At 38.9% G+C, this 20,656-nt stretch overlaps 4 protein-coding genes and 1 long non-coding RNA gene across 6 annotated transcripts in view; 2 read left to right on the plus strand and 3 right to left on the minus strand.

The window, feature by feature from the left end:
- LOC146461375 (uncharacterized) overlaps positions 1-366 on the minus strand; it is a 92,313-nt gene extending 91,947 nt beyond the window's left edge. Inside the window, exon 1 of the mRNA XM_085087013.1 lies at positions 242-366. The gene's annotated coding sequence lies outside the window, so the exon portion shown is untranslated. The remainder of the gene's footprint in view (positions 1-241) is intronic.
- LOC146461380 (uncharacterized) overlaps positions 1-8,697 on the plus strand; it is a 51,044-nt gene extending 42,347 nt beyond the window's left edge. Inside the window, exon 3 of the mRNA XM_085086984.1 lies at positions 8,544-8,697. The gene's annotated coding sequence lies outside the window, so the exon portion shown is untranslated. The remainder of the gene's footprint in view (positions 1-8,543) is intronic.
- On the plus strand, positions 6,285-8,697 carry LOC146461385 (E3 ubiquitin-protein ligase TRIM71-like). Its single transcript, XM_085086985.1, has one exon. The coding sequence runs from the start codon at positions 6,353-6,355 to the stop codon at positions 8,396-8,398; it is 2,046 nt and encodes a 681-aa protein (XP_084943111.1). The 5' UTR covers positions 6,285-6,352; the 3' UTR covers positions 8,399-8,697.
- A 3,128-nt stretch (positions 8,698-11,825) lies between these two features.
- Positions 11,826-13,456, minus strand: LOC146461386 (uncharacterized). The gene has a single exon (XM_085086950.1). It carries the CDS (start codon positions 13,439-13,441, stop codon positions 12,263-12,265), a length of 1,179 nt encoding a protein of 392 aa, XP_084943076.1. The 5' UTR covers positions 13,442-13,456; the 3' UTR covers positions 11,826-12,262.
- A 529-nt stretch (positions 13,457-13,985) lies between these two features.
- Positions 13,986-20,656, minus strand: part of LOC146461387 (uncharacterized) — a 33,627-nt gene continuing 26,956 nt past the window's right edge. Inside the window, exons 2-3 of one of the 2 annotated variants that reach the window (XR_014857430.1) lie at positions 14,726-14,815; positions 13,986-14,523 (exon numbers count right to left, since the gene is read on the minus strand). This is a non-coding gene — a long non-coding RNA (uncharacterized LOC146461387). The remainder of the gene's footprint in view (positions 14,524-14,725; positions 14,816-20,656) is intronic. The other variant, XR_014857428.1, reaches the window with a different exon arrangement.

A 20,656-nucleotide genomic window follows, 5' to 3' on the forward strand; every position in this document is an offset into this window, starting at 1 on the left:
AAAAATGTAAATTAAGTTTTTGAAAATTAAACGGTACTAAAATTCTTCCCGTTATAGGATCATGCTTTTCTTCTTTTCATTTCTGATATACATATAATGAAAACGAGCATGAAATTACGCCATGAAATTATGATTTGCTGAGAATCGTAAAACCTTTTGATATGAAAAGAAGCTTCTCCTAGATTCTGGTAGTGCGACAAAAACTAAAGTCATAAAAAAAGAAACCATGAACGTATCTTACCGTCTCGTTTAGCTTTAAGAGTTTAATCTGATAGCAGAAAGAAAACTGCAATCGCGGTAATCAATACCAACACCTTCTCTCTCATATTGAGACTTTTTGCTTTTCGCACGAAAAAGACAGCTGATCTGTTCCGCGAAAAAGAGCAAACTGAATGGTGACGTCACAATAGGACTTAATATGATGCAGAGTGCGCGAGATAAGACTCGTTTTGAGGTTGCAGGAGTCGAGACGCTTACGCCCTAAGAGAAAATTAAAGTTTGCAAACTTTGTTTCAAAAAACATCAATCCTCATCTAAATTAAAATTAGTAAACGAAATCCCACGACCTCGAGCACAATATGTAAATTGATAGGTACAAGTGATGTTTTGATATTACTTGGAATTGTGCGCGCCTTTGGGCTCCGCACTTGCGTACCCAAGAGACTTTTGAGTAAAGAATGTTACCTAGCTTAAAAGCGTTCTCCGCAATCGTTGAATGGGTGCTAAAACCCGTAAACATTTCTTGCAAAAACAAAATGATTCTGGATTTAGGACTGTGCACCAATAAGAAATGGTGATTAACAAGGTTTCATTCCTACCGCAGAGGAAAGGTTAAATACTAACCCTCCTCCATACCAAAAAGAAATAAGACACAAACATCCTGACAAGAACGACTAGCCGAACAATCGCCACAAAATTTGAAGAAGAGATCATTCGTTTGAAGGACTTGTGGACTCATATTGACATAATAGTGAAACGCGAACGGCAAAAATGACCACGTGACCACGATTTTCTCGCCATTATTCGCGTTTGTCGGTTGCCGTTTCTACGTGAAAACAGGCTATTTCGCGTTTGCCGTATACGTGAGAACTACGTACGTATTTCTTCCTTTTTTTCTCATACATATAAGTAGTTAATTGCTGAAAACAAGTAACCCAATAATATTTCCGGCAAGTCATAGTAGGGCAAATTAGGTTTCATGTTTAAAAATCCTTCATAACTCACTCCTTACCGCATTTTTCTTCATGAACTCATCACAGTGAGTCGCAAAACAGCTTCATGGACACTCGCAAAAGCTAAGCATACGCGAAACTGAAGTCAAAAGGTTCACGCTATTTTACGTGAAACGTGAAACGGCAAGGTGACGTTTCCCGTTCCACGTAAACACGATGCTAAATCTCTCTAATGGTTAAAAAAAGTTCGCTGAAGACCACTGCTAGTGCGGGAGGGGGTGGGGATTGGGTTTCTGCTGCGGGGTGGGGTTGGGGGTTGGGAGACCTTCAACAGTTCAAGCACCAAGGAAAGAAGGTGCGGAACCTGATTCAGTAGGAAAGGTGCCTAGACCGAGATGGGGGTGGGAGGGTAAGGTTAAGGAACGTAACTAAGAATGGGTGCAGTGACGGACCACAACCTTGTAGCCACGTCAACAACTAGGGTCACCAAAACATAAGGGTGATGAAAAGGGAGGGAGCGAACGAGGAAAGAAGAATCACCCACGAATCGAGACATGTTTATTCACGAATTGACAAGCAGATGAACATTCTACTTTTCCTGTTGTGTATAACGCAATTCAATTTCCATGGCAAGATAAATTTTAGAGGTGGCGTTATACGTTACATACATTTGCAATATCGCCTTCAACTTGGCTCGAAAACTGTATCATCACTCTATTTTAAAAATAACGTGACACAACTTTTGCCGAACAATTTTTGTCCTTCTTGCTTACTTTCCCAACACCATTTGGTAGGATGATTGAGAGCCAGCTACAGCAGAGTATAGCTAAATGTCGTGGGTCGTGGGTAGTGGGTAGAGGTCGTGGGTCGTGGGTGCGGGTCGTGGGTAAAAAAACATAAATAAAAAAATAATAATAATAGAAGTACAGTTGTAAGATTACAAGACCAGACTCTATGAAATATTTCAATTACCTGCTAATCCCCTTCCCCACCCCCACTGTCAGTTAAAAGACGGATCCACAGAACACAGGCCAACACTTCAATATTTAAGAATTAATTAAAATGTCTTGGGAAAAAAAATTAAGAAAGAGAGTATAGCTAAATGTCGATAACAATAGAAATGACAGGCCTGCACGGCTCATTGCGTTATGTGGTGTACATTTTTATGAACGCTGCCTTTATATTTTTGCCCTATCGAACATGTCCTTAAGAGATTGTCCTCTCTTGTAGGATATAATTGGCGGATTTTTGAATATGTTTTTCAGCAAACGCTGATTTTGTATGAACTTCCAGTTTTGCATCAATATATTTTTTAAGGTTACGCACCGATGGGTGGTACGTTGTAACAAAAGGCAAGATTTGTTTACGAGGTTTTTCTTTTGCTGTAGAACCGACTGTCTTCCGGCGAAGTTGACTTCTAATAACGTTGTCTGTATCATCTTGTGGGGGTGGGTATCCGTGCGCTATAAGGCGCAATTTAAATTTGGAGATACTTTCTTCGAACGTTGTTTCACAAGAATTTGTTCTCAGTAGTGTGAGTGCTTCGCCTTTAATAAAACCTCTTTTCACACCCAAGGGATGGCTCGAGGTAAAATGTGTATACTGAAAGGTTTCAGTAGGCTTGTAATGCGTACCGATGTCAAGGATCGATTCATTTCTGAAACGTTCTCCTTTAAAAATTATTGTGTCGAGAAAGCTTGTCTCGTTCTCTGAAATTTCGGTCGTAAATTTAATAGTAGGATGGAATTTGTTAGCTTGTTTAATGAAAAGGTTAACTTCCTTTTTGTCACTATCCTACAGTGAGAAAATGTCATCAATAAAACGTTTCCATTCTATAGAGCGTTTTCATTCACGTGACTACCGGCCATATTGGTTTACTGAAACAAAAGAAAGTATTAGCATAAAAATAGAGTTCAATTCCCAGAGGTTTAGTTTCGGGCACCAACATGGCCGCCGTGACGTCATGTGAAAACACTCTATTTGTTTTGTTTTGGTTTGACTTATCATTTTTGTTTCAATATTGGCCATAAAGATGTTTGCAAATGCAACGGCCATTTTTGTACACATTGCAGTTCCATGGGTCTAAAGGTAATTTTTTCTAACAAATTGGAATGAGTTTTCCTGAAGGATAAGTTTAAGCATTTCTTTGAGAGGGTGTGACGGTATCAGGAGGTTTATTGCTGTGGAATGCCTCGTATGCTTTGCATACTGTTGTAATTCCCTCCTCCTGTGGTATATTTGTATACAAGCTTGTTACATCCATTGATACTAAGATAGTATCTTGAGAGCCCTTTGTCTTTTCTATGAAGTTTACCATAATTATTTTACCCACCCAGGTTTTCTTTAAGTTATTAATTTTAGTTTATTTATTTTATTTATTTAATATATTTTTACCCACGACTTTTACCCACACCCACGACCCACGACCCACGACAGAAAGTCATACTCGCGACAGCAAGTTCCCATCTGTTTGTAATGATTAAGATTGTCTTTTCGTTATTAGTCCACCAGAAAGGGTTATTTCCTTGTCAAATGTGACCAAACAGATCCACAGAATTGTAAATGACTATTTCAATTCCCAGCGGATTACCGTAACGCGTGTTTCGCTGCAGGTTTAATTTTCCTCGCCTGAATGGTAGGGCAAATTCTCTGGTCGCGTCACAATCAAAAGGTGGATTTTCTTTTTCGTCCCGTGTACTTGGAGTCTGGCCTCACTTCCCTAGAATTAAGAAAAAAAATAATTAAAGTTCTCACCATCAAAACGTTCACGAAAACGAGGTCAGAAGAATAACTCTATTCCAACCGGCGAAGATGAAGGGCAGCGCTTTTCATGTAACAGGGCACAAATGACAATAGGTATTTTATAAAATCGTGAACATGGGTGAGAAGTATGGCGTCGTCTCAAGAATACCAAGATGCTGTCCAAGCCGTTGAAGGATGCCTAGACGAAACATTTCTGACACTTACCCACCGACTTCCAACCGCTAAATATTGCCAAGGCTTCGTAAGGCAATATTTTGTTGGCAGAATCCCGGGATTTCTACAGAAAACTTGATAACTTGTCAAGATTGCCAAAGATTAAAATCCTACGCTAGTAGGGCGGCTTTTAATTGAGTGTCAAAAAGCAATTTAGCATTTGCTTTGTCTTTGCTTTATTGCACTCAGTGATTGGTTGGCAGAACTCGCGCCACTTTCCCAACCAATGAAACAAAACCAAAACCCATCGTGATTTGCTCGCACGCGTTTTCCCGCGCTTGGCGTCAGTTACAGATATTTGTTTCGAATTTCTGATTGGCTTATTACGTTGTTTACGTCTGTTGTGATTGGTCAGAGGAATTTCTTTGGTTTGGGTTTAACAACACTCTATTGAAAACTACTACCCTTATACTTGAGCAGTTTCTGAGCTTTTGAAAAAATTACTTCAGTGCGTTAAATAAATGCCTTCTATGTTCCAAACTGCCCTTGACATCACTTCATCATTTTAACAAAGATTTACCTTACTTTCCCTGCCGTCTTCTTCTTTCCTTCTTTTCTTTAATCCAATCTTTACTCTTTTTATCGATTTTCCTCGTTAACTTTAGATCCTTCTTTAAAAGGGAAGATAGACAAAATTGGTCTCAAATATCAAATTCACTTCGTTGACTTTCATAATTTATTATGCGTTAGTTTCGGGTAACAAAGCAACAAATTACAATTGTTATTGTACCTTCAATGTTATCAATTGTCAAGATAACACTTTGATATAATTGTGACTTGCAGTATTTATATAGAAACAAAAAAGCGAAAATCATATATAAGATATTGCCATAAGACATGACAGAGCTTTTTCCAGTTTTCTTACAGTTAAGGCCCAAAGCAGAGCTAGTCCAAGCTTAATATTTGGGACTTTTAACCACTCTGCTGGAACCAATGAGTATTGAGCAGCACTCGACACAAGTTGAAAAGATCACGGAACCAACAGGCAGCTACGTGAAGCCTACCACTGTTTCCTAAAGCGCGCCCACTGATCGAGATTCAGCGGTTACTGTTGAAGAATTGTAAACGAAATGGGGCGACCTGTACCGTTTGTAACGTCTGACATTGTTGGTCGAGAGAACAAAAGAACGAACAACAAAAGAATCTGCCAAGACACAAAAACAATGGAGCTGCAGCTTATCTGGGTCCAGTGAAAACAGAGCTTATAAAAGATACAGGTCTAGTGAAGGAAGTCGCCCTACAAACACGTTTCTGAGCCCCTCCATATAAAAGACCACCCATTTATCAGAGTGTGATAATGGAATGTCATAAGTGTACAACACGTATAATTTTTATTTCATGTCTCGGAAAATATCAAAGAAGACACGGGACATTAAAAGAGCTTCTGAAGTCTTACATATAAAATGGTAAAAACCAGGAACTGTTTTTTTTATTTTTTTTTTGCGCAAAAGCACTTGGTCCTATGCCGTAAATGATCTAATTAGCAATAAATAATAGAACAAATAATATATTTCCCTCATCATGAAATAAGCCTTCAGTTATATACATGCCCTGGACAGCCATTTCAATGTAGCATTGTTACGGTTTTCAAACAGGGGTCGAGAGGGAAGGCCGCCCGGAGAGGGGCTTTTCTTTTCACCTACTCCCCACCGAAAGGTTTTGTTCACAGGCTAGATTTACGATAGTTGAATAATCATTTCGTGCAACCACAAACGCGTTTTGGTCAAATGAGCTTTCGTAGATACTAAAAACATTGTTTGGATTTCAAGACGCTCGATTTCATTCCGTGTTTCAACAGCGTGATACTGGAAATAAAAAGCTTTTTCTCATTTGACTGGGGCAAAAGGAAAGCCAACTTTCAAGGACAAAAACTTACGAGTGTAAAGGAAAACAGACGCAGATAATTAAATCTCTCAAACATTGCCCTAAGGCAGTCTGATGCGAAAACATCTTGACAGCTATTTACAAAGTCATGCTTTCTTGAGCGCATACAATGTAATACACAATTCCTAGAAATTCAGGATATTTTTGAAACCATTATTTTTCGATGTTACGTCAAAACAATGCAGTGATCGCTCTGTGATTGGTTATACTGGTATTATAAGTCTGATAAGAAATAACATCCCGTCACAAGACAAAACTTCATTGATCTCTAAACTGCATCATTTTCAATTCCAAACCCTCGCCGCGTCGCGCCCTTCGTTATGGATATCAAGACTTTGCTCGATAATCTTCATGATGAAGTATCCTGTTCTGTGTGTATGTGCCCCTTCACCGAGCCAAAACAGCTGCCTTGCTTGCACAGCTTTTGTCTTAAATGTCTGAACGGGATTCATCGAACAAGTCCAAGTCAAGATGTCATATCGTGTCCAGAATGTCGCAAGGAAATTAGGATCCCAGAAAGTGGAAATCCCAGCGAGTTTCCCACCAACTTCAGAATAAACAGCCTCCTGGATGTGTTGGCCATTAGAGAGTGCAACACAGCTGGCGTGAAATGTGGAAACTGCGACAAGAGAAGCGCCAACTGTTTCTACTGTTTCCAGTGTTGCTTCTTCTGGTGTGAAGAGTGCATCGGGGGACATAATATAATCCGAGCAAATAAAGAACATCGGGTTCTGGCGATAAAAGATTTTCAAGATCAGGACTTTGAAGACGTGTTAAAGCGACCAGCGTTTTGCCTGATTAAACGCCACGAAAACGAAGCACTGAAGTTCTTTTGCAAGAAATGTAAAGTTCCCATTTGCAACGCTTGTGCTTTGACAGAGCACGAAGGTCACACCAAAGTGCTTCTAGAAGATGGAGCAAATGAACACAGGCTAAGAATGGAGTCTCTGATTAAATCGCTTGACAAGAAAGCAGAGGAAAAGAGAAATGAAGTCAGCGAACTCGACCAAAGCAGCATTGATGTTCAGGTGCAAGTAGCTGACGTAAAAAGCAAAGTGCAGGCGACTGCAGATCAGATGATGGCAATCATTGAATCGAGGAAGCAGGACATTTTTGGCGCAGTTGATAACCAAGCGGAAGAATTGCTCAAGCGTTTCGCGCTGAGAAAAGGCGAAGCTGAAAACAAACTATATATCATTGAATCAGCCATCGAGGAAACCAGACAACTTTTGCGACGAAGTTCCAGCGCTGAAATCCTGGGATTTAATGAAACATTTGACACAATCCTTCAGGAAGAAGGAGCCCAAGGTAAAAGTGACCTTAAACGCATCCCTCGGTTTCATTTTACTGAAAATAAAGAACTACTTAGCATGCTAAACACTCAGGGGGTCGGTTCTGTAAAAACCGTTTTTAACAAAATTAAGACACAGCAATCACGTGCACAAGGAAAAGAAAACAGTAAAGCAATTAGTGGGTTTGAAGGAAAACATGTCCGTGGCAGTTCTTTTGAGGTTCCGATCCAAACCAGGCGGTTCAGACCTGTGCTATCTTTTGGAGAATGCAGTGAGTCTGTTGGAAAGCTTAATTTCCTAAGTGGGGTGGCAGTTAATAATCGAAATGATATTGCAGTAACCGAGCATGTTAACCACAGGGTATCGGTATTCAGTAGTGACGGTACCCACTTAAGATCGTTTGGTAGAAAGGGACGTAATAAGGGTGAATTTAAAAGCCCTACAGGGATAGCTTTTGATAACAATGGTAACATTATAGTGGCGGACTATGATAACAACAGGGTCCAAGTGTTAAGTGGGAATGGTAAGTTTCTTGCAAAGTTTGGTGGGGAAGGAAACCTTGATCACCAGCTTCTCAGTCCTAACGGTTTATCTGTCACCAGTAACGGTGATATTATTGTTGCTGATAAAGGTAGCCAATTAATTAAGATATTTTCCCCTCGTGGGCAGTTCAAACGTAAATTTGGCGGACAAGGCTCTTTGTCCAATCCCCATCACTGTATCCAGACGGAGCAATATTTTATAGTGCCAGACTTTGGTGAACACTGTATCAAAGTGTTTGATCTGGAGGGAAATTTTGTGTTTAAATTCGGTAAGAAGGGGAACAAGGAGGGTGAGTTCAATCGTCCTAGTTACTTGTCGGTTAACAGAGATGGACATCTGATGGTTTGTGATTCAAGGAATCACAGGGTTCAGGTGTTCGAGCTAAGCGGAAAGTTTGTTACAGAGTTTGGAACAAAAGGCAGTGGGAAAGGAGAGTTTGATTATCCAACGTCTACAGCAAATCTTAGTGATGGAAGGATAGTTGTGTCTGACTGTGGCAACCACCGAATCCAGATATTTGAGCTCATTTGATTTCTCACCTGTGATATAATATCGAGTAAATACTCATTGTTGATTCAGAAATTTCTGGATTTTTGTAAGAAGACGATTTTGAGAAATAATTATATTTGTAGTGTTTTCTAGAGGCCAGTAGCAGGTTACATCTCAAATCATGTCTTTTGATTGTTTTTCTTGGGCAACAGAGATTTTGTAAATGAACGACTTGTTGAGCAGTTTAAAACTAATATGTTGTGACATTTATTGCATTCTCCTATATCTACACTATATATTATTACTGTAACATAGATTTTGTTAATGAAATGTTTTTTAGGGGCTCAAAAGGCCGACATTACTTCTTAAATTTATTGTGTCTTATATAATTTACTGTAAGTAGCTGAATGTTGTTAAACAGGCGGTTTAGGAAAATTAGCACATTGTAGGTTGAAACAAGTAATTGCAAATAAATCTGTTCTACAATATATTTTCAAGTAATTTCACTCTTTTGTAATGTTTTAAGCATGTCAGTATAATGAAATTAACATTACAAAGGACAGAATGTTTTGTAACATAAGTAAATTAATATTTACTTGCAAGTAGATTTGTAATATACCATGTGGTGAGGTGTAAATAAATGGTAACTTTTGTTTTTTAAATGTGTGCGATGTGTAATTATGTTTGATGAAAGTCAGTTCAGAGTGGGAATGAAACTTTTATTTCTGCATTTGGACTTCCAACTTTTGACATCAGAGAAGGAACAACGAAAATGAGAACAAAAACAAAACAAATATCAGCCAATAATCACTACTTGATTGCTACATTTATATTTTGAAGGAAGTGCTCCTAATCGTAATGTCAGTCTAGCAAAATTTACCAAGCACAAAATAGACAAATCTAATATGTATTACTTTTTATACTAAATTACCCTTGTAGTTAATGGAAAATTGAAAAACAAGTAAGCTAATATTAAAGCGCAGTAAAGTCTTGGACAGTCTCAGGAAAAAACTGTAACTTTTGCATTTTCTATTGGGAGACTTGCTTTTTGGGAGGCAATTAAAGAGTCTAGCATCATTGTCCTGGAATGTCAAATCCTCTACTTCAGTCCAGAAAAAAGCCAAGATATTCATACAATTTTTTTTAATATATTAAAGCTCACCATGTTCCGAGCTAAACAATGCTCACTCGTTCAACAATATTAACAACAACAACAACAACAACAACAATAATAATAATAATAATAATAATAATAATAATATTAATAATATACTTAATTATCCTCCTGGGGCTTTTCAGGGATAATAAAACAAAACAGGAAGAAACAAATAATTATTTGAAATAGAACATAACATGGTTAAGAATCCCAGCTGGCAGGAGGCAGACCAGCTGGCCATTTACAAACAAACCCGAGGAGATGAACCCGGGGCTACCGAGAAACAACTCCAGGGACTTCCTTATTCCAAGTCTTACGCCCTAACCACTCGACCACGCTGCCTCCTATGAATTGCACTTTTAGTCATAGTAAGACTAAATAATGTCACTATTGTATAGTTTCACGAGGGTGTAGTTGGTCGTGTGCGAGTGAGCTTACCTAGGCGGGGTTAAGGAACAAGAAGGCGAGTTTGCTCGTAGGCCTAGCAATTGCTATTTAATGCATTTCCCCTTTGAAATTCAATTTTCAAAAAGGGATGGTCGAAAGTAGAAAAGTCTGTGAAATCATACAGAAACGTTTTAATTTCCATTATGTGTTAGACCAACATTCACTTTAAATAACGAATTCCATGAAGGACCTCATAATCACAAAATATTATGCAGTTCACTCTTACGCTTCTATGAATTACAGTAATAGCCCAAGTATAAGAACCTGAATTTTTCAATTTAGCCTAAATAGGTTCTTATATAAATGGTACTTAGAGCAAATTTAGGCTACCAAGGTTCTTAAAATTTGAATTTGATCTGAATATACTATATATATTATAAATATCATCTCATAATACAGTATAATGGCAAACACAATAGACATACAACATGGTACTTAAGCTTGAAACAAACAAAAGTTATGTCAAGTTACTTTTAAATAGATGATGATCTTAATTCAGCAGTTTCTACCTATACTCTTTCACAGCAACCCCACTGATAAGAACCTAACTTAAAATTTTAGCCTAAATAGGTTCTTATGTGCTTCTTAAAACCCAGGTTCTTATACGCGGGCTATTACTGTATGTCTAATTTGACTGAGCCCATCCGGCTTTGGGGTGGACAAATGCCCGACTCCTGGGACGTACAGTGAGGAAAAATGCTTTTATCAAAACCCAGACGGAGGAGGGGGGGGGGGGATGGGCACTACGGGTATTGACTTATGTATAAACCATCGGTTCTTTTTTCCAACGGATATCCATATTCATTTGTGAAAAACAGCACCAAAAACAAGAAACACACACCCAGAAAAGAACTTGCTTCTACAATACAATCCACCGCGGCTCTACACATCAACGGGGTATCATCTTTTTCGCTTTTGAAAGCCTATCACTCTTAAGGCTCCAAACAGTTTTCAAAATATAAACTTATCTCAAAAATAGAAAACTTACGAAAAGCGTTGAACGTTTAGGGACCACCTCCCCAAATTATTCCAGAGCCCATCTCGGTGACGCGAACCGCAAAAAAATCAAGGCGGCGTACCATGAGGCATAAATGGCTTATTAAGCCATTATGGTTTTCTTGTTAAACGCGATTGATATTTCGACTCCTTGGCCAACCAAACAAAATGCGAACAACGTTCTTTACCTTTCACGTCATAGTTCATTTCAGTATGGCATCCACGAATCCTTGTAGCGTAGTTTGGTGCGAGTTCTGCGTTACGGTTACCACTGTTCACTTCCGCATTTGCGAGTTAGCTCACAGGAGTCTTTGATTAACAGCAGGAGAAAAAAAATGTTCACATTCTGAGCTTCAAGGTGATTTTTCCCAGTTCCAGTGATCACATCCCATTCCCATTGTGTCAATTCCCATTTTTCCAGTTCGAAAAGGACAAATCCCGGTTCCTATTTCACCTCTTCAGGACCCTTCTCTCGTGTCCTTACATGAACGCAGCCGTACCCAATATCCAGGTAAACAGCAAAAGTTCTCCGTTCCAATGGAACACGGAACAAAAACTCACTAACAGCGGCTCAGCATCGGAACAACGACTTAGGCCCAGTATTCAACGGTTTCATTCCGCCGAGCCGCCATTCCTTGAAAGCAAAGATATCCCTGGGGACGAGATTGCGGGAGCAAATGCACAAGCTTACGTGTTTCAGTTCTAATCCTTAAGAGAGACGATATTTGGGGAAGTACACATGTTGTGAACTGAAGTTGAAAGAGGTCTGCTTAATTTGGTGAGGTTCACATTAGCGTGTTTTTACACCGGTTCAACGGCTTGCTGCCTACTTCATTTTCGAGCTATCATGAAGTTGCTGCCTGTTCTTTGTCAGTACTCATTCGTACAATAAGCAATTATTGGATGAGGTTGAGCATGATAGCGAGAATTATCAAGGCCGAGGTTTGTGTTATCTGCCGAAGCCGAAGGCTGAGGCGGATAACACAAACCGAGGCCTTGATAATTTCGCTATCATGCGAAAACCGAATCCAATAATTGTTTTATTATACAATTATAAATGTACAAGCGTTGAGACATTTCACAGAACAACAACAAAGTAAGCCACGCAATGACACGTTTCAGTGTAAACATCTTTATTAATGACAGCCGTGAATAACGTGTAAAGCGGAATTCAAAAGGTTTACAGAAAGGATTTAAGCTTAAAACATCTGAAAACGTTTCAGGAAAAACTGAATCGAACTGAAACTTTTGAACAAAATTCTAAAGTTAAGTTGTACGGTCTTTTGACAAATGTTCCCGATTTGCGTTTAATGAATGTTGACATTACAGTTGAAGAAATTAAAATTTTTCGTTATCTCTGAATGAGAGTTCTGTACAATAAATTCCTCTTGAGAAAGGCTAATAACAGGAGATAACTGGTGCGGATTAATAGCCACTTCCTCACCTCTCACCTCGCACTCTGTCGTCAGGGTTTCCGACATTTTTCTCTTGGTTGAAATGTCAGTCCTGCTATAGCTCCGAATGCTGGATTCATTTCTGTGCCCGCTCACCGCCATGATATGCCTTGCTTCGAACCCGGACTTGTCCAGGATTGTAACCGCCGTTGCCCTGATCGAGTGATTGGTGTAACACTTTGAAAGTTTGGCTTCTCGAGAGATCCTTTTCATTTTTTCACCGAGCAAACGCTCTCCGACAACCATGTTATCGTACCACACTTGATCAGATATGCGGGCGTTTTTCTTCGGCCGCTGAAACAAAAATTCGTTTGTGGGATTCAGGTGCTGCATGTACCGTTCAAATGAAGCCACAGGACAGTGTGGTCCTGGTTTCTCGAACATCACGCCTCCTTCAAATCCTTCATCATTTTCTCGTCGGTTCTTTGTGAGTTCATCTGTTGTTTTGCACACATATTTTGCACCTTTGCCATCCGTGCTGAATGAAAAATCAGCTTTTTTGAGTTCACGAAGATTTTGCCTTCCTCGGCGACAAAAGTACAACATAACCTCGAAAAAAACTTTGTTTTGAAGCGTTTCCGGGCTGTTTTGGTTAAAAACATCGCTTTCGTACAGCTTTTTAAGATCTTCTTCGCAGATCGGTGGCGTGTGTTCGACTTTGGCGAGCCCTTGTCGTATTAGTTCAACGCACTTGGCGCCAAAAACTTTGTTTGCCTCGGCAAATGCTGGATCGTTTATTATATCGAAGCCAAGAATCGCCTTGAAGTGTCTGCCCAGTCCAAATCTCAGGCTAGTGCTTTTGGAATAAGAAGTTCCATCGACTTTTCTAGCTTCGGCATAAAATAGTTTGAGAACGTTACTGATGCCATCTTTGGTTTGCGGTTCGGGAACTTTCTTCTCCTTCAAATACTGCTGTAAAACTCTAAGAGCTGTCTTGGTAGCTCGTTTGGTGTTCTTTGCGTCCTTGTCGTCAACAAGGCGTCCTAAATCCGCTTCTGAGATTGACGCGAATCTTGGAGCGGACTCCGCCATGACAATCTTGCTCAAACCGCCGGCTAGCTCGTCAGGTGACGAAAACCATTGTCTGCAAAAACGCGTCATACCTACATGCATAAACGCCAGTGTCTGTAGATGTAACGCGATGACACAGCGCCATCTAGAATTAGCGGGGTGCTTTTAGCCAATCAAAATTGAGATAGCATCAGCATTGTATAATAATTGCATTTATCTTCAACTGATTATTAAGCAACATGTTATAAACGGTCCCTTTGATGCCAGTTTTATCTGCGTTCGTCCTCACAATAACTGAAGATCTTGCGGAGTATTTCTTTTATTTGTCAATTAAAGGACATGGATACAAGTTTGCCTTATTGATAAGAATTGATGATCAATACGGGTTTATACAAAAAGGATTTTAACAAAATAAATTTAATCGTGGTGATATTAGCGTATGTTTTTCGATCACGGTGCTAACAGCAGGTTGCAGATGGTGAGCTTCGTCCCTAACGCCAAGATGCAGCTCAACTGGGGGTTTCTAACAAATACGGATATAAACAAGGAGAGCAGAACTACCGGCTGACGAATTGAGACATGTTTATTGAGTGTCATACCGTTGTGAAAAGAAGATAAACATTTTTCTCTTTGTGTTACTTGCAACGTAATGTTCCATGGCAAGATAAATTTCAGACGGGGTGCAACTCGTTCAATGTCGCCTGCAACTTGGTTCACAACGGCAAGGCCTAGCAAGTTATCATCATTATATTTTGAAGTTTTCGTAACACAGCTTTTGCCAAACAATCTTTGTCCCTCTCGTTTACATTCCCTACACCATTTGGTAGGATGATTAAGAGACAGTTATAGCAAGTTCCCATCTGTTTGTCATTATTAAGATTGTTTTTCGTTATAGTCCACGTGAAAGGATTATTTCCACGTCACATGTGACCGTATACATCCACAGAACTGTAAATACCCAGTAGATTACCGTAACACACGCATTCACTACTGGCTTAATTTTCCTCGCCTGAATTAATGGTGGGGGAATTCCTTGCTTGCGTCCTAATCAAAAGGTGGATTTTCTTTTTCGTCCCGTGTACTTGGAGTCTGGCCTCACTTCCCTAGAATTAAGAAAAAATAATTGAAGTTCATCTCTTCGTTCACGAAAACGAATAAGTATATTCCAATTGGCCAAAATGAGGGGCACTTTTTCACGTAACAGAGCACAAATGACACTACTTATATGTGCTAAATAAAGGCCATTTATGTTCCAAACTGCCCTTAACATCACTTCATCATTTTAGTGACAAAGATTTTCCTTACCTTCCCTGCCGTCTTCTTCTGTCTTTCTTTTCTTTAATCCAATCTTTACTCTTTTTTATCGATTTTCCTCGTGGAACTCTAGCTCTTTCTCTGAAAGGGATTATAGAAAAAACTGGTCTCAAATATGAAATTCACTTTCCCGATACGCAGAATTTATTATGCGTTAGTTTCGGGTAATAAAACAGTTATTGTATCTTCACTGTTATCAATTGTCAAAATAACATTTTGATATTTTTTGATATAATTGTGACTTGCAGTATTTTTTATAGAATCAAAAAAGCAAAAATCGAGTATAATGTATGGCCATAAGACATGACAGAACTTTTTCTAGTTTTCTTACAGAAAAGGCCCAAAGCAGAGCTAGTCCAAGCTTAATATTTGGGACTTTCAACCACACTGCTGGAACCAATGAGTATTGAGCAGCACTCGGCACAAGTTGAAAAGACCACGTAACCAACAAGCAGCTACGTGGAGCCTACCACTGTTTCCTAGAGCGTGCCCACTGATCGAGATTCAGCGGTTACTGCTGAAGAATTGCGAACGAAATAGGGCGACGCATTTCTTTTGCCAGTTTAATTGATGCGGACAACAAACGAACTTACAAATTTGTCTGCCGCATTAACCTTCTGCAAGCGTTGCACTCTTGCTGATCTTGGTTTCATTTTATCTTTTTGCCCAAAATGTTGGTTGGGATTGGTTTAAATTCAGTCTCACTTTGGGGATGGGTTGGGTAGGTAAGGCTAGTAAGGCAGGACACAGTGTCCTCTTGTCTGTTTACCCGCCATTAGTGAGTTTAAAACTGAAACCAAAAACAAAGAAATAATAATTGTGTATGAAGTTACTTCAAATCAAATTCCCATGGCAATACCGGTCCTTTTATACGCCAGGCCCATACTACTACGTTTTCAATTCCCTCCAGTTTTGTCATCTCGAAAATATTTAAAAGTGTTGCATTTACACTAGGGTTTTCGGCACATTGTCTACCGTCCACACGAGAGTAGAGGCTGGAAATTATTACAAAATGATACGCTTTCACTCAGTCCAGGCCTATATCCAACTTTTTTGGTTCCGTCTGGTTTACTTCCGTAAGGATCAGTCGTGCCGTCAATCAAGTATTTTACTGATCCTGGATCCAGGTTTGCGAAACATCCGGCATCTCTAAACATCTTGACGCTGTGGTTTTGCCAAATTCAGAGTTTCGAGTTTTTGTCATCTTTTGGCTTGTCACAAGAAACATTTATGGTTTGTTTAGATATACTTTTTATATGGCAACTGAATGAAGTGGTTGCGTCGAAACGTTTTGGAAGAGTGTGTCTCAGTATCGAGCGACGCACAAAAAATGAAACAGCAGGACGTACCTTTTGTAGGAATCTTATTTCGACACCTCAACCCCTAAAAATCGCAACTTAAAAAGAAAAAACGTACAGGCTTCAACACCCCTCATTTTAAACATCAAAAACACACGTGCAAAATACTGAAAATGCGATGTTTGGATTGATTTCACCTTTTTGCTGCGGTCTGTTTTTTGAACAAATACAATTTTTATTTCACGTCTCTGAAAATATCCAAGAAGACACGGCATATTAAAGGAGCTTGTGAAGTCTTACATATAGTATTGTTAAAACCAGTAACTTTTTCTTTTTGTTTTCTTTCTTTGTTTCTTTTTTTTTTTTTTTTTTTTTCGTAAAAGCACCGGATTTTATGCCGTAAATGATAAACAATAGAACAAATAATATGTTTCCTTTATTCAGTTATATCCATACCCTGGCAAGCCATTTCAATGTAGTATTTTAATTGTTTCCTACAGGGGTCGAGAAGGAAGGCCGGCCGGAGAGGGGCTTTTCTTTTCACCCTACTCCCCACCGAAAGGTTTTGTTCACAGGCCAGAAGTTAAACGATAGTAATCATTTCGTGCAACCACAAACACGCTTCTGTCAAACCTATACAAAAAAGATTGTTTGGATTTCAAGACGCTCGATTTCATTCCGTGTTTTGACAGCGTGATACTGGAAATCAAACCCTTTTTCTCATTTGACTGGGGCAAAAGTAAAGCCAACTTTCAAGGATAAAACCTCACGAGTTTGACACGTTGAAACTTTTAGCTGAAACTTGTGTGCAACGGCGCTGCGAAACAAGTTTCAGCAGGCGTTGCACCGTGTAACATGGTCGGTCTCGTGAAACTTTTTCGAACTTCCGTTGCGAGACAAGTTTCACAAAAAGTAGAACCGCTTTCTACTTCTGCAACGGCTCGCAGCGTTCGGGGTAATCAGATATTTGCAAAGTTTTTAAAAAGTTTTACTAGTACTAATAAAAAAATTTCTTGCAAAAAACTTTAACAGTGATAATACTATTAACTTTTACAATGTTATCACATTATATACTAGTAAATGGCAAACTGGTGGAAAAGAAATGCGCTTTTTGCCCGATTTGTTTACTAGTATCTTTTAACTATATAAACACTAGTAAATGGCAAACTGGTGGAAAGGAAATGTGCTTTTTTGCCCGATTTGTTTACTAGTATCTTTTAACTATATAAACACTACTAAATGGCAAACTGGTGGAAAAGAAATGCGCTTTTTTGCCCGATTTGTTTACTAGTATCTTTTAACTATATAAACACTAGTAAATGGAAAACTGGTGGAAAGGAAATGTGCTTTTTTGCCCGATTTGTTTACTAATATCTTTTAACTATATAAACACTAGTAAATGGAAAACTGGTGGAAAGGAAATGTGCTTTTTTGCCCGATTTGTTTACTAGTATCTTTTAATTATATAAACACTAGTAAATGGAAAACTGGTGGAAAGGAAATGTGCTTTTTTGCCCGATTTGTTTACTAGTATCTTTTAATTATATAAATAGTAGTAAATGGCAAACTGGTGGAAAAGAAATGCGCTTTTTTGCCCGATTTGTTTTAACTATATAAACACTAGTAAATGGCAAACTGGTGGAAAGGAAATGCGCTTTTTTGCCCGATTTGTTTACTAGTATCTTTTAACTATATAAACACTAGTAAATGGAGGGGGAGTCACGTGATGACGCCAAGCTGAACGGACGCGGCTCCGAGCTCTCTCTATGAAACTTTGAAATTTGATCCTTAATAGTTTTACTATGACCGCATTATAATCTTTTGAGTTTATTAATTGGTGACAAGCGAATGTCTGCTAGACGGATAAGGTCTAAAGCAAAGCAACGAACCGAAATGCCCGACACTGAAGCGAAGCTAGACGCAGTACTTTCAAAGATAGACGACTTGCTCGCCGCTAAAGATGAACAAGAGTCAAAGTTGAGCGCCATCCTGATGAAGTTAGAAAGTTTGGAAAAAAGTCAGAAGAAAACCGCTCAGGATGTCGTCGAATTGAAAGATAGTTATAAACTTTTAGACCACGATGTGACCGAGGTTAAAAGCGCCCTTGCAGAAAAGGCGAACCGCAAAGAGATAGACGCCCTCAACAACAAAATTGATGACTTGGAGAACAGGTCCAAGAGGAACAACGTGGTCATATGGGGTTTGAAAGAAGGCGCCGAAAAAGATTGCAGCTCCGTAGAAGAATTCTTAGAGGAAGAACTTTTCAGTAAGCACATGGGCCTCGATAATATTGAAGTCATGCGAGCGCACCGTACGAAGATCAACCAAGCGGCTGCAAGCGCTACCGCTCCGCAGTCAAGGCCTATCCATGTCTACTTACTTAGATATCCTGATAAAGGACGAATTTTAAAGGCTGCAGCGAACACCCTGAAAGATAACCCTTTCTGCGACAGTCAGATATTCATATCCGACGACGTGTCAAAATCAGTTCGAAGTGAAAGAGCCAAACTACGGAAAGATCATTTAAAGCAACTTAAAGAAAGAGAAGGAGTCCAGTTCGCGTTCATCCCATGGTCAGTTCCCGCGCAGATACTGTATAAAGAAATCGATTCTGAAGGTCTCAAATCCTTTAAAATCAGACATGAGTAATCCTTATGTTGCTGTTTTGCTGTCATTATATTCTACGTAATTGTATTTATAGCTAAATGAACTGTATAATTTATAGTTTTGTTTACAATTTCGGCGCAGGCAAAACTGCTGGTCACTTTTAATACCATAGTATAACACAACCATTTGCCATGGAGATCTCGGCGAAAGTGTGCTGCAACCGAGATGGTAAGTGCGCTTTCGTTTGTTTGCATATTTTGTGTGTTGTTGTTTTGTGTCTGTGTTGTACTTCTTGTTCAAAACTTAAATTATTCTCTTACTACTTTTACATTTGTTTTGCTATTTTATTCATTTTCCGAGCAAATAGCACCTATTATAAATGTGATAACACTGAACTATTCTTGCATTAAGAATGCATAATTCGAAAGCTAAGCCTGAAAGCATCAAATTTCTTTCCTTGAACGTTAGAGGCCTAAGCAACTTTCATAAGCGTAGGGCAATTTTTTCCTGGTGTAGAAAGCAAAAAGCCGATTTAATATTTTTACAAGAAACTCATTCCACAACAGAACGACAGGATCAGTGGCGAAAAGAGTGGGGCGCTTCTGTTTTATTTTCACACGGCAGTACAAATGCTAGAGGTGTTGCAATTCTCATAAAGAATAGTTTGAACATTGTTATTCAACAGAGTGAAATAAGTTCGGATGGCAGGTTTATTGTTCTAAAAGCCGCTATTAACAATGAGATATACACAATTGCAAACATACATGGCCCAAACAAAGACGCCGATGCTGTTAAATTTTATCGCAATTTATCAAAATTATTAAGAAATGACGAATTTGGTAATGAAGAAAACATTATTATGGGTGGAGATTTTAATTGTCCTCTCGACATCACACTTGACAAAAAAGGCGGTTTACCGATTCCTCGAAAATATGTAATCAACTCTATAGATGAATTGCAAAATGAATTCAGTCTGCACGACATTTGGCGCCTAAAAAACTCAACATTGCAAAGCTTTACCTGGGGGCGTTGTTCACCTTTTATATTTTGCCGACTAGATTACTGGCTCATATCCGATAAATTACATGATTTGGTAACTAAGGTCGATATCATACCCTCGATCAAAACAGACCATTCCGCTATTTTTTTAGAACTTGAAGAAATATGAATCAAGTGGAAGAGGAGCTGGCTTCTCGAAACTAAACACTTCTCTGTTGGCAAATGAAAATTATAAACATATGATAACAAACAATTTACCGACCTGGCTGGATGCAGGTAAAGATATACATGATCCCAGACTTTTGTGGGATTGGATCAAGTTTAATATAAGGTCAAACTCCATCATATTCTCCAAACAAATAGCTTCCATTCGACGGAAACAAGAAGAGGAATTAAATAAACGTTATCAGGAGGCAGTCCTAATGTTTCACACAAATCCTTGTAATAATACGCGTCTGGCACTAGAAAAATCTAAGCAGGATCTTGAAGCACTGTACGAGGACAAAGTAGAAGGGATTATACTACGCGCAAGAGCTCGATGGCACGAACACGCTGAAAAGAATAGCAAATATTTTTTAAATCTCGAGAAACGCAACCATGTTAAAAAGCACGTAAGAAAGCTGCACATTAGCGGTGTAATTTCTACTGACCCCTTTATGATTATGGATTCAGAACGCAAATTTTATAAGAACTTATATCGTAGTAGAAATGTTAATCTAGATAATGCAGAATCATCGATTTTTTTCGATAATCCAAATTTACCCAGTATTTCACATGATTCAAGAATAACTATGTGAGGGTAGAATAACTGCGGAAGAATGCCAGAACGTTCTCAAAACCTTTCCAACTGCAAAAACGCCAGGCAACGACGGGTTACCCATTGAATTTTATAACACCTTTTGGCCATTACTTAGTGAATGATACTTTGATTAATTCATTTAATGAAGCTTTTATGAAGAAGGAAATGTCCCCATCTCAGAGACAGGCAGTGATTACTCTTATTGAGAAACAGGACAAG

The sequence above is a fragment of the Pavona decussata genome, unplaced genomic scaffold (assembly GCF_977016875.1).
Source record: "Pavona decussata unplaced genomic scaffold, jaPavDecu1.1 SCAFFOLD_199, whole genome shotgun sequence".
Taxonomy (NCBI): domain Eukaryota; kingdom Metazoa; phylum Cnidaria; class Anthozoa; order Scleractinia; family Agariciidae; genus Pavona; species Pavona decussata.

Bases quoted from the DNA above. Each gene is read 5' to 3' on its own strand.
- LOC146461385 (XM_085086985.1), top strand. From the start codon at position 6,353: ATGGATATCAAGACTTTGCTCGATAATCTTCATGATGAAGTATCCTGT.
- LOC146461386 (XM_085086950.1), bottom strand. From the start codon at position 13,441: ATGGCGGAGTCCGCTCCAAGATTCGCGTCAATCTCAGAAGCGGATTTA.